Source organism: Hydractinia symbiolongicarpus, chromosome 3, assembly GCF_029227915.1.
Source record: "Hydractinia symbiolongicarpus strain clone_291-10 chromosome 3, HSymV2.1, whole genome shotgun sequence".
NCBI classification, from domain to species: Eukaryota; Metazoa; Cnidaria; class Hydrozoa; order Anthoathecata; family Hydractiniidae; genus Hydractinia; species Hydractinia symbiolongicarpus.
Window position 1 is genome coordinate 22,247,684 of NC_079877.1, and position 16,857 is coordinate 22,264,540.

Below are 16,857 nucleotides of genomic sequence, written 5' to 3' on the forward strand. Positions count from 1 at the left end.
TCTATCGCTTCTAATTTTTTTCGCGGGGCGGTTAAAATAATTATTTTTACCGGCGCGTTAAATTAGAATAAATACGGTAGGCCAAACTTTTCTAAGCGTATTACTTTTACTCATGTGTATGATAATCTCTTTCATTTTCTCAAACTTCCAAGCGGATTAGATTTTGTCACAGTAAATGCTCTAAAACAAATTCCTCCAAACCGTTAACTTTGTAAGTTCCAAGTATTTACTTAGGTTTTTAAATTGACATATAATTCGTTTTCAGTCTTACTAATAAAAGTCGAATTACCGTCTCTGACATATTGTAAATGTTTTTACTCTATGAAGTGTTGTATGCAATAATTTTAAATGTTTAACTGTAATAGACTGTTTTCTAATTTTCTTGGTCGAAATATTTATTTTAGAAGCCTCAAGCATTTCACTTACAACAGAATTCTCACATGAGTTTTCGTACCCTCCGAAAAGATGAACAAAAAACTTTATAGCATAATAAACACCTCTGATTTTTAACAAAGACCAATTTGATTATATAAACAGCGCAACAGATGTTGGCTTGACTGGCGTAGTTGATACCTCAAAACACGTGCACTAACGTTCCAAAAGATTGAACGGCGATTGATACGTTTTCAGAGTATTCCCCTCTCTACAGAATGACATATATGTTCAGTAACTCAATAGCCAAATGTTTTAAAGATTCATTTTTACTGTTGCATTTCAATTCTTTTGTGATCAATTCTAAAAAAAGAGAAAGTTTAACAATTAATTCTACTCAAATTAGTTCCAGTTGTCAAGTAATCAAATCCTGTGGTATATTGCTTGAAATATTCATAGTTTCAGCAGACACCTTGGTTCTATAACATTTTTAACTGAAATTGAAATAGACAGCTGTGTTACACAGACTTTTTGATCGTCAATTGCAGTTTTTTTCTGAAAAAAGGCCAGAAATAAGCAGAAGGCCAGGAATAAGCAGAAGGCCATTAAGGTAAAACAGCCACTTTTTTGCATTTTCGACAATTTCATGTGTCAACACTTTTCTTAATCCTTGTTGGAGATACTTAATAGTTGTTTTCGCCTTTCCAGTCGTAATTTAGCGCATTTACTCCTTCTTATGGTACAATGAAACTTTGAATAATGCCGGTTTATATTTTTGTTGTAGTTATCAGAAAATATGTCAACAGTAAAAGGACCCCACAGTTGGTTCAAATTATTATAAAACATCTGTTTATACTTTCCATCTGTTTAGGTTTCCACACTGATTTTTCTGCATTTTCTACAAAACCTGAAAGTTTTAATTACTTCCGACCAAATAGGGCATCTTGTTTTGCTTTTTTATAAGTGTGAAAACCATCTTCAATAAGTATCGCAATTTTGAATAGATTTTCTCTCCGATGTTTTATAAGAACACCTGTTGTTTTTGTAAAGAGGCTGGTAAAAGATCAAATGGTAAAACGGTAAAACTGTAAAAACAAAGTACTTTTCCATTCCTCGTGACTTATGAAAACCCTAGGAATTTCTGATGTGCTTCTGAAATATCTATGTGATTATATAATATAAATTTTAAACATGTAACCTTGCGAAGTTAGAAATTCCCTTACTACTTTCCAATTCTCAAACTTATTTTTTTCCCTCCTTTTGGACTGACTAAAAGTAGAAGACTCTTCCTCAATTCGACCTGTATCAAGAAGCTCTTGCACTGCCTCGTTGACCAATTCGTAATTTTTTATAGTCATAAAAAGAAATTTATTTTAGAAATAGCGAAGTACTAACTTCATGCTCAGTATATCGCACAGTAATAATCTCACCAAGGGTGGGTGGGGCGGTTGAAAGGTAAAGGGAGTCCAAGAGGTAGTTGGAGAAATTAAAGTATATGTAATAAATTTTCATTTTGCGTGTAAGTCATATCGAAGAAGAACTACTTTGTTCATCACTAACATACTGCCAAGCAGTGAGCGGGATTCGATCCGCAGTCCGAGAACAGTTATGATTTCAATGTATGTATTTTTCTGTTCTTTTTCTGTTATTAAAAAGACAAAACAGTCCTAGGCACGAGCGTTTAGCTTACTTGAAGTGTGTGACGCTACTCCTAAAAACCATTCAAACAAAAAAGTAAAAGTTTTGCAATGTACTTTTGTGATTATTTTGAGACAAACTAGTTTAATAAATCCAGTCAAAAAAGGGTAAAAACTTAGAAAAAGAACTTTTTTTTTAAATACAACGAGGGAATGCGTACTATAAGAATATAAGGAACAAAATAAGAACAAATCCAGACTGAACATGTCAAAAATTAAAACCACCTCTAGATGAAGCAAAATTTCCTGGTTTTTATAAGTATAATTTTTCGTCAATTTAATTGAAAAAAAGACAATTTATAACTTTTTAACCACGAATTTTTACCACAAGCTTATGCATTTCAAAAGTAACTAAACGGACATTGCATTTTTAAATAAAATACCCGAGCTTAAAGGCAAAAACAGTGTTGCCTTGGCAAGTTTTATGTTATCAAAGTGTCTCATCTTTAACTTGTACAAGCGAAGAAATTTAATGCGATTATCTTCATAACAAGTCCAACTTTTATGCTTCCTTGAATGCGTTAGTGAATTCTTCTTTCATACAGGTTATGCTTGACTCGAGAAACTTTTGTCATTTTCTTATACGAGCTGCTACATGTGCAATCGCTTCATTCAACTTTGTTAAACCAAAACAAATACAACCATACCAATGTTTATTAACGTTCAAAAAACTGTTTTCTTTCCTGTAAGCTGTAAGTAATGCTGTGTTATTTTGCATGTGTGGATGTTGTGTGGATGTTGCATCAATCAGCTGTTTTGTCTTTAGACATGTTAGCTAGAAGAGATGGTGGAACTTCATATTCATGAGTACTCTTCGTGGAGTGTTTTTTAAATGATTTTATTTTTCCTTTGGAGTATCTAAGTTGGACACGAGCTTTGTGGAGACGACTTTTAGGAGGAGTGAGTTTTGAGTAAGTTTCTTCGCTGATATCAAGACAGTTTAAATCTTTGTAATCATTATTTTCTTCCACATTCTCATTTTCTTCAAGTTCTTTAATTGTCACACTCTGGGATTTAAAACGGGTGGAGTGATGTTTCCTTGGTTCACCTGTAATAAAAAGTAAATCATTTTCGCGTAAATTTAATTCCGAAGACGAAGAGGCTATATATTAGTGGATTTAATTTTTTGAAACACAAGAAATCCACGAACATTAATCTTGTTACGGTTTCTCCGTCTATTTATTATATCCTTCTATGAATTATACCGAGCTTTGTAAGCGTTTGTAGAAAAAAGTTAAGCGTGTGAGGTTAGCATTTAGGCGTGGTTATTATTACACTTGCTTTAAAAATTTTTTGCTGGTATCATTGAAATAAATAAGTTAGCTACAAACCGTGGCACAAGAAAAAAGAAGAAACGCATCTAGGTAGAATTAGATGAAATTAGTGCATATAAAAATGCAAATTATCCATTTTATCATGAAAATAGTACAGCTACATAAACTTTTTACTATATTTCGTTTAATTTTGCTCATTCTTAAAAGTCTTTAGTTACTGTTTTTGCAACAAAGAAACCTAAGGTTGTTTGGCGTCGATTTAGCAACAGAGAAAACTGTTCTTTCCACTGATAAATCTAAAATTCCCGACCTCTTATGTTTCAATCAATTACTTGATTGACAGTGATTAACAGACTTTTTATTTGCACCATCAAGACACATCATAGGAAATTCATTTAGAATATTGTAGGATATTGTATATTCCAGGATATTTTACTTTTTCTTATTTTTAAATGTTTTGATAATGAACAAATAAAGTGTTTACTTACTGGTTTTGCGTTTACATGAGATCACAATAATGACGATAACGCATATTACGACGAAGCTTCCCACAGCCGATGATACAGCCACAAGGATATTGTGATCTTTCTTCTGATCTGAAATACAAATCTTTCAATTAAATTTATGATAAAACAAAATAAATTTAAAGATTCCTTAACACGATATTCTTTTTTAGAAAGTTAAAATTTCCATGCTTTACTGAGCAAGATAAATATTGGAATTCAAAGAAAGGGGAATTCTAAAGTATCAGCCCCTTCATTATAACTAATTTATAGTAAATTATCACAATAAGAAACCAATTTGTATACCATTTGTGGATAATGCATGGATATACCAGTTACCATATACATTTTGTTCATTTAGAAACACTCCTCGAATCCAAACAGAATTCACTTTTGATGCACTGACATTGCTACAGAATATCGCTTCATTTGTAGTTGTGTTTTCTCTCCATAGTACATCATTTCTTCTATCTCTATATTCAACCTCATAGTATATTGAGCACTTATTGACGTGTTTTGGTGTCCACTCTGTGAAAATGCAGTCCATTTTTCTTTTCAACGACTTGATGGATATTATTGCTAAATATAATAGGGGAATTAATTAAAATTATACATATAAAAATAGAATAAAAAATAAAAATGATGAAACACTACTGACCACCATATTGTATTTCACTTTGAAAAACTTGTTCTTCCTCAGAATGTCCTCGTGCCATTAATGACACCTTAACAGAACACTTTTTTGGTTGCAAATAATTCTTGAAATCCAATGTGTATTTGAATAGCTCTGTTTCTTCATCTATTTCTTCGACTGTACCGTTTAGGAAACGATTATCAACTTTCCAAATAACTTCTGGGGTGGGATGTCCACACAGAAACACTGACAATGTTGTTTGATCGCGTGATTTGAGGTATGTTACTGGCGAAGGTAATGCTCCGCAGATACTTGGACCACCTAGAGAATGTTTTTCAGTTTAACATTTATGCAGATTAATTACGTAGAACTTAAAATCTGTTTTTTATTAAACACGCTGCACAGGGAGTAAGAAATTTGATTTTTCTATCTTTATCTTTCGCTATAGGATCGTAAAAATAGATAGAAATATTAAACATCATTCTTTTTAATTGATGTTTTGATAGATATTTTACATGCTATCTCCACATCGGTTAAATCTAGTTCTGAATGGCAGGTTATAATGTTGAGATTCTCATTTTTAACTCTGTTGTGAAAAGGCTTTACGAAGCGTTTTTTTCTCTGGAAGTAGTGATAATTAAGGCGACACAAAAGGCTGGTGTTCAACACGTACATATATTTTAGTTAGAAGCGATACCTTCAACGTTAACAGGAAATCGAGTGTTAGTTGTTTTAATATGACCTATTGAACTATTCTCTGGTGACGACGAATATTCAAACGTCATTATTTTCGAATCTGTATAAGTCATGTTGTTTATCCATAATAGAGCCTGTACATATTCTTGAAATGTTATGACTAATCTATCGCCATATGAAGTATTATGTAGGACAGTAGTTCGATATTTTTCCTTCTCAAATAATAACACATTATCTGCGAATATTCTTAAATTGTACCAATTTTTGACTTCGTCATTAAAATAATATGTGATGTTTAAGTCTTCCCCAGCAATAACATTCACTTGAGGTGCCAGTTCTACCAGTAGACAGGAAGCTATAGTAATATAAAAATTATTACTTTTACACACAGACAGCAAATTAAAATACAAATTACATGCTAAATAATTATTATGAACGAACACTTGAAATAAAGTAAAAATCTTTACATGCAGGCAACACTAATTTATATAGCTTACTTTAATTTCGAGCACCTCATTGCGTGAGAAGTGACTCAAAAGGCAATTCTGGCAAACATAAAGGTAAAAATGATTTATGTGTCATCCATTTTATTTAAAAAAATTGAATGATTTGCATGAGAAAGCTTTGGAAAAGTCTTATTTCAGTCAATTTAGTTTCCAGTTCAAGATAAAGTTGAATTTGCTTTCACCCCGTGGTACCACAGCCTAACCATAGACATATACAACCTTAACATGAATAGCTATATTCTTGCTTTCACAAACACACGCATATTTTTGAAAATTGCAACTCAACAATAACATAAAACACAGGACATTAGTAATTTCCGCGAGAGATAGATGCGATTAAAGCTGTTTAAAAAAGTTGGTGCAGATGAGGAAATTTTGTTCGAAGCTGCTCAAGCATAAAACGTTTGTCTAGAAGCGGATCTCACATTTTTTTAAAAGGTTGAGAATTTGTCATGGTGTCACCCGTGATTCACCGTTTAATGTAAAATCGTCACATGTCTCTATTATGTAAATTGTGTTTCAAGTTGGCAAATTGTTTTAAAAGAAAAAACTGTATATAAAGTCGCAAAAAACAAAAGATAAAATATTTTCATAATCTAGAATTTCTTTTGAGTATAAACCCTTCTGTTGAGGGTCATTTTCTTTTTTCTAACATCACCTTCGTTTGACATTCTTACATTTCAAAATATTCTAAATTTAAAAGGAGAAAAATTGCAGGCATTAGGCAATGAAAGCAAGAAAATTTAATTCCATGAACCACTTGAATAATATAAAAGACATTTCTTTCTTTCTTGTTGTAGTAACAATGATCTAGAAACCTCAAAACTCACCATGTGAATGAAATACTTGTTACTTTTTATTACAAAACGGTTTGTTTAACAAACTGTTTTAAAATTTTAAGTAAACGAAACTTTCACCATTTTGAAGTAATTCAGATATCACGTTCAAGTAAAAACAAAAAAAAGAATCTAAAATCTTTTAAAAAGCGTTAGCCAGAGAGAAATGTATAAACCAGACACCTCTCCGCAATTGGATATTCAATGATGAACTTATAGCATGATATAACTGAGATTAACCTGCGGGAATTTCATAAATGACACGAACGAAAAAACATTTTAACTGCCATCTTATCTTTTGCAGACGCATTAGGTGTTTTCCTTTATCAATAAAGCGATAAAGTTTCGAATTACTATTGAGTTTTAAATATCTTAACAATAGCAGCTTCCTTTGAGAAAGGTTATCCAAATGTCAAAGATCAGTCGTTTATATGTCAATGCATTTAAAACATCAGTACGGATACATTTTGCTAGGGAATACTCATCCGTGCGTCAAAAGCCCCTACCACAAGTTGTGTCATATATTAATGCTCACCCAATACTCAGGTTTTAACCCTTCTCAAGACTTTCTAAATATACCAAAGTGAGAGAAATGTTGCGGCGGTAATTTCAGGCTATTTTATTTCTATAAAATCGGATATATTAAAAAGTGTTTTACAAAAATAACGAATGAACGAACGAACGATGTTAAAGCATAATTAGCCACTAACTACTTTCGGTTAAATAAATATGATCTACATGGAAAAAGAAATATAAATATACTTACTGCAGTAAATAACACATAAAAACCAAAATAATTTTAAACCATTTATTGTATTCATTTTAAAGTTTTCTCGTTTTCTTTTTGTCCAATTTGATAGATTTTTTTCTTGCACAGCTACTTTCTATGATTTATATCCTGTCTGAAGTTCTTGTTCTATAATTGTTTGTCATAACATAAAAAGTGGAATAATTTAAACATGCTTACACTGACTGACAGATGCAACAAGTACTAAAAACTCTGTAAAAACATTTTTGTTATTCAAATCTAGAATGATGCAGTAACAAAATGCAGTAGTAACAAAATGCAGTAGTAACAAAATGCAGTAGTAACAAAATGCAGTAGTAACAAAATGCAGTAGTAACATATCGTTTAACTAGAAAGATAGTAAAGATAGCTTCTGTTAAAAAGTCTTAACTGAGGAATGAAATATAAAATGCTTAAAATACACGTTATAACTAAAAATTAATCAAATATACGAAGATATAAAAACATTAAGCACTTTAAAATAAACCTACCTACTCTAGTAACATGATGAGTATAAAAAACTATAACTTTTTGTGGTTCTACTTTCGGTTTGTCACTATCCTCTGAGAAGCTTTCTATCGCAACAAAAAATGATGCGCAATTAATTTACAGAGGTTTTGTTACTCACGTCGTTCACTAAAGAAATTTGAAGTTAACGACGACCACTTCCAAAGTTTTATTTAATACCTATGGTTTATTTAATGAATACAAATGTGTATCTAGAAATGTGACCTTTATTTAATAATCTATCAACTTAATTAAAAGTAGCTTGACCTTTGACATTAACATATGGTATTGAAAGGACATCTCCTTTATTAATACTACCGACACCCTTAATTAACAATTAGTAAGTCCACAATTTTCGCCGCTTTAGGATTTTTTTTATCTTCTTTTACAATTTGAGCAATCATCTTGTTTGGCAGTATAAAAATACTTCTAATTTAATAGAAATATCAATCTAAAGTCTTATAACTTAAACTGACTATATATTAAACTGACTATAATTTTTAACGTTTTTTAGTGTGTGGACTGGTTAGATAGGTTAGCTAGGACTTTCATGTTAAATTTTTAAGTTAAGGTTACATAGGTACTACGTTTACTATCTACATACTGCGTTACAGGTAGCAACATTTTTGCTGTACATACCTTGACAAAGTGGAAGTAACATTAACAGGTTAAATTACCTGGTCAAACAGCCACAAAATTTTCACATGGTTTTGAGATCAAACGCATGAAGGTGGCTCCAGTCCTGTTCCAAAAATTATTGGAACAAATGCTTAATTTTAAGGATCATACCCACAAGCATGATTTACAGACTCACGCATTTTGAGCTTGTCAAGGCTCATTTGTTAATGTTTACAACCGACTTAAGACTGATTATTTTAGATTATTTGGTTAAATCTGAAACCTCAAAATGTCATCATTCTTGCTGACGTCAGCACGGTTTATTATTTCGATTTACTAAACCTTTGTGAGCCATCGAGTTAAATGTTTTATAATGCAGATATTTTCTAAGTTATTTGATCTGTACATATGATACAGATCGTTGCCATAGTAACCTGGTCAGCAGTGAAAAATAGGATATTTTGGTTTGCTTGAACAGAAAAATATAAAATGAAAGGGCAACTTCGATATAAAAGATGTTTCTAGTTGCTGCCAAGTGAGTTTTTATGATCAGGATAATTCGCTCAACAAAACGATGCTATCACCGCCATGTTAAATTGCCAAATGATTTGGATTTAAAAAATTAGAATGCTTTTTTGGGCAGTGCAATTGCAAATTTTATTTCATCAAGCAATGGAATTTCGATCTAAAACTATTTAAACAAAAGTACTCGATTGTGATGTAAATGTTTAATTCATTTGCGTCCGTCTTAACAGATTTTTCTAGTATAGTGTGATAACCTTTCTCGATGCAATAAAACCGACGCAAAAATGGTATCTTCTGGTCTAAATAAATTTACCTAAAAGGCAGTGACATGAAAGTCACAGGTCGTATTTTCTCAAAATATGTCGGCTTATAACCGATTCCATTTTGAGGCTTTGTTGTTGACGCAGTTACAACGGTGGAACAGGAAAAAAGGCGTTTAGAGACTTTTCATTTGCGACTTGTTGAGCGACTGAAGGACGAAAAACATCAAATTAAGCCTTTAAACTTTCCAACAAACTTTCAAGTTTGATGAAATTTTAGGCACATTTAAGTTGAAACATTTTTCCAAAAAAAGTAAAAAAAAATCTTGTTTAATTTCTTCGTTATAGGCATTTGAGTTGTTGCTAGCCTTTTAGCTGATTGAATAGTACTAGTCCCATCAATTCTCTTTTTTGAAAGTCAAATCGAAAATTTATTTAGTATTTATCCACAATCTGTCCATTCTGAACATTTCTCTGAAGATCTTCTATCTTAGTTCTTTGACAATTTTATCGAAGTATCCTTTTTATGTTTCTTCTTTAAACTCTTACTTTTCCTCGATGTGACTTTTCATCATCTGAATCCATGAGCTCAGTTAAGACTACAAGTAGTGCCGCTAGATCAGCCGCCATTTTGAAGTTTAAAATGAACTATTGTTTATAAAATATTCATTTATTTTGTCCTATATGATATACCGATAAAAAAATTATTTAAAGGTAAGTCACTTCTTGAACTTTACAATCATTTGCAGAGGTGAACGCAAATTTTTATGAAATAAAATTGAAGAGAACAAAACTTTAAATAAAAAAGTAAAAAAAAAGCTGAAATTAAAGAATCTCCCATTTGGTTCGATTGTGGCAAGACTGCTAGTATATTTTTGGCTTATGATTTTAGAATTTTAGCACATTTTCCCTTATGTTTGAATCCGATTTTATGAATTTTTTAATGGATTTGTTAACAATATATGAAAACTTATGTTTTCTTTATACTCCATTTTTGCATTGCAAATTGCATTATTTTTGAACATATTCACAAAAGTAGAAATTTTTCAGATCTTATGTCCCATTTTTTGTAATGTTGACCCACATTTTGTCCTGCGATCAGAATACTGCTCGCGGTTTTCGAATGGTTATTTCTATTGTTCTTTATTCACGCGTTCTTGGCCTCACTCATCCGAACAAATATAATTAATTCTTGCACTATTTGAGAGGACAATATGTGAATTTTGTGTTAGTTGGTGGATTTTAATTGAGGATTTTTTCTGACGCATTCGTTTGCGTCTAAGCTTTTGTATGAGAGAAATTGAATTTTAATTTTTATGGGCAGAACAATACCATCTTCGCTCTTTACAAAATAATCAGTCTAGTGGAAAACCAGTTAAAAAGTAAAAACCAATGGAAAACGCAAATATATACTAAAGGTATATTATGTTTTTTCAAGTGATTAATTTTGTGTTTACAACGGATTTCATCTTTGCATTTGAATTCATAGTTTGGTCTCGATACACTAAACCAGACTATTTGTCTTTGGTTCCGTATTAAAACTCTCTTAACGGAAATATTCAGTATCAAAAGTGAGCAAAAGTCAAAGATTCTGTACATATGTGAAGAGGATGCTTAGGAAAATTTGCCAGGCTTTTTAGTGGAAAGTTGCTTATTACGGGTTGAGTTATGGTTGATTGAAAATATGTCCTTGTCAAAAATATATTAATGCTGTCTTTTAAAATGTCTAAGTTCTGAAAATGAAGTTGTAAAGCGAATACAGATTCCATAAAGTTGTTCCAAAAGTACCCCATAAAAGTCAATATCTCACCCCTTATTTTTCATGAAATGGGCCTGGGTCTCTATATCAAAAATATAAAAATATGAAATTAATTTCAAGAGCCAGTTGGACAACAAACCGTGAAAGGTTTGTACGAGTTTTTAATAAGAAATCATTTATTTAGTGCATTTTTTGTTGCCTAGCTACAATTACTGATTTATATCATAAAAATAATTTTAAAAGGGAGCCAAACCCCCACGCAAAAACAAAACAAAAAAACATAGAAGTGTGAATGAGCGAACTATTTATAACATTCCGATAATGGTTTCAACAATTTCAAATAAAAACTTTGATGAAAGAAATTACCAATGTATCAAGAAATTCATAAAACGTTTGAGAATAGGCAAGACATACCATATGCTTGAACATTTTCCAATAAAATTTTTTGGTCTTTGCAATTTAAAATGAAAGAGCATCAGCTACCAAAAGTTTCAGGATCACGTTCTCCTGTGATTAACATAAATACGCCAATTCGTACGTACGTTTTCCTAATAATTTACTTACTTTTATAAAGTTTCTCAATTAAATTATCTGACAATATGTACAAAGTATCAAAAAAGAAATATTAAATTTAAGTAACCAAGCATTGAAGTCATGATCTTCCGCATTGGTGGTTAATGGTGAAAATAAAGATTAATCTCAGTCTGTCGTGCAGGATGACGTGTTTACATAATCACACGCATCATCTTCAATATTTTTAGGTGAAACAGGTTCTTGAACTTCATAATGATGCAAGCTTTTGGTAGAGCTTTTTTTAAATGATTTTAATTTGCCATGCGAGTACTGAAGTTGAAAACGTCCTTTGCTTCGTATGTTTATAGGAGGTGTTAACTTGTAGTAGATGTCTTGTTTAATATCTTGGATGTTCAATTCTTTATAAATATGGCTATCTTGGACTTCCACTTTTTTATCAGTTGTATCGATTACAATGTCTTGAGATTCCAAATTAGTTGGCTCAACATTCTTTGCTTCATCTAAGGCGAAAAAAAAACATTAGCTATTAGATTTTTAATTTTTTTCTAACTAGACTAAACTTTTAGTGAATTTTATAATACATCCGGACATTAGAACATACAGAACAATACGAACAAAATAGTACTAGTAGTAATAGTATTTCGAAGATGTTATAGGGAATCTGTAACTCAAAGATATATACCCTGTATTCCAATCTGCATTTGTCTCATCAAGCTATATTGATACTTTTCCCAGAAAAAATTATCACCCGGTCGGATATTAGCCACCATAACTAGCATTTTTTTTCCATGAGTGGCTTGATATTTCCTCAGCTCTCTCACTTTAAATAATTTATATTCAATCTTCCTGAATAACATATCCTTTGTCGTTTTAGAAAAAATGAAAATAACCTTTGTTCATTAGGTTTCGGAAGCCCTTAACTCTGTCAGTGAATGAATTACTCGAGGAAGATCATATTTTGAGTAAGTTTTTGATAGGTTGCGTTATGATTACGTAGTAAAACGTAGCGACGCGACTTGTTCACGCCTTCAATTTCATAGGTAAGCATATTGGTGAGAAAAATACGGCGAGACTGTAGCTGTAAGAAAATTTTTCTTGCCTAAATAGGGATAAAATCAACATTTGGATTATTATTTTCTGCATGCTTTTTCTTCCCTAGCCAAATATTCTTAAAAACGGAGCAGTTTTAATATTTAAGCCAATTTTAGACAAGGTATCAAATCAATTTTCTAGTGCTCTCATCATGTTTAATATGCTTTTTTCTGTTTGCTGTGTACTAAATAATTCATCATTATTTTGACAGCGCCATCAACGGAAAGAAGTTCCAGTCAATAATTCAATACCAAGAAAGAACCCAGGGCACATGCTACATGAAACACGACGTTTCGTATAAATGAGGTTTATTTGAAAGCGAAACCGAAAAAAATGGTCATCATGACCGCATGATCCTGTTTTGATAAATTACTAGCTTCAGGGCTTTTATAATAATTTATTCGCTGCGATATGCCGGCGTTTTTCGTGTCTGAATATTTAATTGTCATTTTTTTCTGACCCAAAACCCCGCATCCTCTCTCCCCTTTTCCGCCCTTCTTCTATTACAACGCTCCTGCTTATTAGGTTTTAAAAAAGGATTGAATTATCAGCATTCTTCGTCGACATATGTAAATTAATTAAAATAAAATGTATTAAAAGAAAAAATAGATTTTTTTTTCATAAAATTATTACATACTTTTTTCAAAGACACTAAATGTATAACTTCTGAAAATAAATAAATTTAACATCACATACTTTTCTTGTGCATATATAAAACTACGATAAGCAGCATAATACACATCCCCACAAAGGTTCCAGCAGCCGATAATATAACTAGAGTAGTGTTATCTTTTTCCTGATCTAAAGAAACAGTAAATTCTCGTGTATCCTTCCTTCGAAATATTAATCTTTGTAATAAGTGGATATTATCTAACTAGGCAAAAAATAGAGCTTGGGCGAGTTTTTTTGAGCACCAGTTTAATAATTCAATCATTTAACTCAACAATAGCAATTTAACAAAGACAAACAAACAAACAAACAAAGAAAAAAACAAAAAAACAAACAAACAGAAAAACAAACAAACAAACAAACAAACAAACAAAAATCAAACAAACAAACAAACAAACAAACAAACAAACAAACACACAAATAGCTCTCATACCATTTCTGTTTAACGCAGGGTTATACAATAGTTGTCCACCCTTTTCTTTCATAAATACTCTTCGAATTATTACTGAATGCACTTGTGATGTACTGACATTACCACAGGACACAGGCTGGTTCGCAGTAATGTTTCTCTTCCACAATATATTTGTGATTTCACTTCTGCATTCAATCTCAAAAAGCATTACATATTTATCGATGTTTCGCGGTGTCCACTCTGTAATGCAGGTTTGAGAATCGTTTCTTTCCCTTTTTGTTGCTTTGATGGACAACATGGCTAAGTTCAATATGAGAAAGATAACATGAAACAACTTGGATGACAACTTAACTGAAAAATTGACACATTACAAGACTCTCAGTTTTATCTGGCGTATATTGAAACTTTTCTTTAAAATTTTCAGAGCGTAAAAGTAGGTTTCCATACTGCATTTTCCGATCAAGCTTTTCCACAAGCATTCGCATTAAAGTAGAATGACCGCTGACTCGACGTGAAAAGATGCTCCCAAGCTTCAAAAAGCTAAACTCATTCAAATTTTCTTGCGCGTATTTTTTCTCTTGAGCGTTTTAACCAATGAAATGCAAGGAAATGTAAGCAATTGCGCAATCCATTTTATTCGAAGAAAATAGTAGAAAAAACTACAATTTCTTTTGCATTTTTAGTTAACACAGAATAACAGCTCCTTTCAGAAAAAAGTGTTTATTGTTAAGTAGAGAGAAGAGATCTGTTAGCATTGACTTTATGATTAGGAGAATTCATAGATACTTTTTAAATCGTCCTAACAAACACATTAATAAACTACTTGTTGGGAAAACATCAGTAGTTAAATTCATAACCTAACAGTAAATAATAACTCTCCCCTCTTCCTGAAAAAGTTTTCTCATCTTTTTTAGTTGTTTCATGTTACGTCTTCTTTTAATTCACTGCCATAAAAAACAAAGTTGTTATTATTTTTAAATTCGTAGCAAAAGGTTTCTTTTGTTTACGGCAGCGAGTTTATCTTTCTCTCAAGCGGTTTCCATTAAGGTTAAACTCCCGAGCTTTTCCTCGCCAGAACGGAAAATGCAGTATGGAAACCTACCTTAAGCATGCCATACAATCGCATCAAGTCATCTTGAAAGAAAATAACATGTCCCTGCTTACATCCAGTTATGAGTTTTATTATTTATCAAACAAAGATTTATTAAACCCTTATTACTGTGTTACAAAGGTGCACGACTTTTTTAAAGATAGAAAACAAAACCTTTGAATGCGATCTTAATGCATACAAAATTATAAACAAATGAAGTTTATACTGTTGAAACACGTACTAAAAATTTCACTGTAACTTAAGGCCAAAGTTAAAGAAGACCCCAAGTTTCTTGCAGTTAGAAGTTTAATTTTATTCAATTTTAATGTTTTAAAAGATTGACTTTTCAGCACAGAAATTTTAAAGTTATCTTCATAGATTTTAGGATTTAAAAATCTATAGTCGTCTTCTTTCCTGGCTTTTTCGTTCGCTTTTCTTTTAAGAACGCAAAACACGTAATAATGTCATCAAATGAAAATAAGGCGACACTATCGAAATATTGTTGTGTTTGCCCTAACATTTTTGGAAGTGCAAGAAAACGATCTGCTAAGCTGTAAAAACACCGCTGGACATTTTGTATTAGCGGTAATTAATCAAACTTTCATGACGTCTATGTGTCGAAGTTTACCAAAGTATTATGAAAACAAAGACAACATTACAATCGCGTTATATTTTGTGTAATATACAAACTTAATCACCACATAAAAAATAAATAAATTCATGCACACTTACCGAAGTGGGAAACATATAAAAACCAAAAACATTTACAATATTTTATTCCATTCATTTCAGTCTTCTCTTCTTTTTGTATGTCCAGTAAAAAACCTTAAGTCTGTCGCCTTTCTTATGCAGTTCTTTGTTTTTTATATAGGTTATTGACACAATTTGTAAAAATGGATAATTTTAGAAAATTATCCGTCTTTTTAATAAATTGGTGGTGACCCAAGGAGTGAAAAGTGTACGGTAAGTAAAATAACAATATATCTTTACCGCAATTGAAAATCAAATTACTTGAAAATACCTCATACCACTTAAGCTCATGTATTTATATTTAGTCATCCAATAAAAAAACAAAATAATATAAATTGTTTTTGAAATGCTCGTTAAACAAGCTAACCGTCATCTCACTATGGTTTGACTTTCGATTCCGTACCGTTCATAGTAATCGAAGTTTCGTTGCTATAGCGCTGATGACGTGTATACCTCCTTGCTGTTGTTTCAGCCAAACATAACAAGGAGAAGTTTGAAATTATATAAAAGTGCTATAGTAGGCAATTTTTATTCAATGAATATATCCGGCTTTGGATGTAATTCGATTCGACGTCATTAAGTTCCTTGTATGAATGGACCAGGGGATTATACAACCACTGTGCATAGTTCTTATATCTCGTTCTTTTAGACTGTCTAATTATTGCGCACTGTGTAGTTCCTTCAAGTTATATTTACTAATGTTCACATACTATTTGGAATTATTCATTTTGATCCGTCATTCTGAGAATGCATAAACGTAAGAGAATGACGTATATATAGATTTTTTTTACAAATCGTCATTGTTTTGGTTTTTATAGTCGATATAAAAGACAATTACTCATTCCTTTTCAAATTACCTTTGCATTGCAAAATTTTCCTCATCTACAAAATTTTTCTATCTATTGAATTCTGGCAGGTTCTGTTTATAAATCGCACCTTACAAGAAGTCGTCTTTAATGGAAAGTTGAACGTTACGACATTCAGTTATGGAAAACCAGTAGATACCAGATAACAATCTTTAAGGAGACAATACAGTTTAGTTTCAATATAGTTTAAATAATCGAAAACTTATTTAGATGGTATGTTTGTCATATGCTGTTTTCAACAAAAAAACTAACCATGATGGAAGAGTTGATTTGATAAAGCTAACTAGAAGCATTTTCCATCTATTTTATAAACAACCTGTGATAGCGGGCTATTAGTACAGACCTGAAAACAAACTGAACTTGTACTCTTAATCCAGGATTAAATCCTAAAGTAAAGGACAGCTACTTATTTAGAATATGAGGTAGTTCAAACAAATGATTGGAGAAAACTGGGGGAAAAGAAAGCTAGA

At 31.5% G+C, this 16,857-nt stretch overlaps 2 protein-coding genes across 2 annotated transcripts; both read right to left on the bottom strand.

The window, feature by feature from the left end:
- Window positions 1–2,389: 2,389 nt before the first annotated feature.
- Window positions 2,390–7,554, bottom strand: LOC130635448 (uncharacterized). Its single transcript, XM_057444780.1, has 6 exons — window positions 7,285–7,554; window positions 5,178–5,531; window positions 4,505–4,801; window positions 4,153–4,425; window positions 3,832–3,939; window positions 2,390–3,117 (listed from the first exon to the last, which is right to left on the bottom strand). The coding sequence occupies exons 1-6, from the start codon at window positions 7,337–7,339 to the stop codon at window positions 2,813–2,815; spliced, it is 1,392 nt and encodes a 463-aa protein (XP_057300763.1). The 5' UTR covers window positions 7,340–7,554; the 3' UTR covers window positions 2,390–2,812.
- Window positions 7,555–10,588: 3,034 nt separating this feature from the next.
- LOC130636218 (uncharacterized) lies at window positions 10,589–15,896 on the bottom strand. The gene is made up of 4 exons (XM_057445872.1): window positions 15,504–15,896; window positions 13,703–13,981; window positions 13,297–13,401; window positions 10,589–12,008 (listed from the first exon to the last, which is right to left on the bottom strand). Exons 1-4 carry the CDS (start codon window positions 15,556–15,558, stop codon window positions 11,674–11,676), a joined length of 774 nt encoding a protein of 257 aa, XP_057301855.1. The 5' UTR covers window positions 15,559–15,896; the 3' UTR covers window positions 10,589–11,673.
- Window positions 15,897–16,857: the final 961 nt, after the last annotated feature.

Bases quoted from the DNA above. Each gene is read 5' to 3' on its own strand.
- LOC130635448 (XM_057444780.1), bottom strand. From the start codon at position 7,339: ATGAATACAATAAATGGTTTAAAATTATTTTGGTTTTTATGTGTTATT. The intron at 4,802-5,177 runs GTATCGCTTCTA...AACATTCTCTAG, and splicing joins ATTTCCTGTTAACGTTGAAG to GTGGTCCAAGTATCTGCGGA. The intron at 3,940-4,152 runs GTATACAAATTG...TTTGTATTTCAG, and splicing joins CCATGCATTATCCACAAATG to ATCAGAAGAAAGATCACAAT.
- LOC130636218 (XM_057445872.1), bottom strand. From the start codon at position 15,558: ATGAATGGAATAAAATATTGTAAATGTTTTTGGTTTTTATATGTTTCC. The intron at 13,402-13,702 runs GTATGAGAGCTA...CTGTTTCTTTAG, and splicing joins CCCTGCGTTAAACAGAAATG to ATCAGGAAAAAGATAACACT. The intron at 12,009-13,296 runs GTATGTGATGTT...TTTTCGCCTTAG, and splicing joins TTTATATATGCACAAGAAAA to ATGAAGCAAAGAATGTTGAG.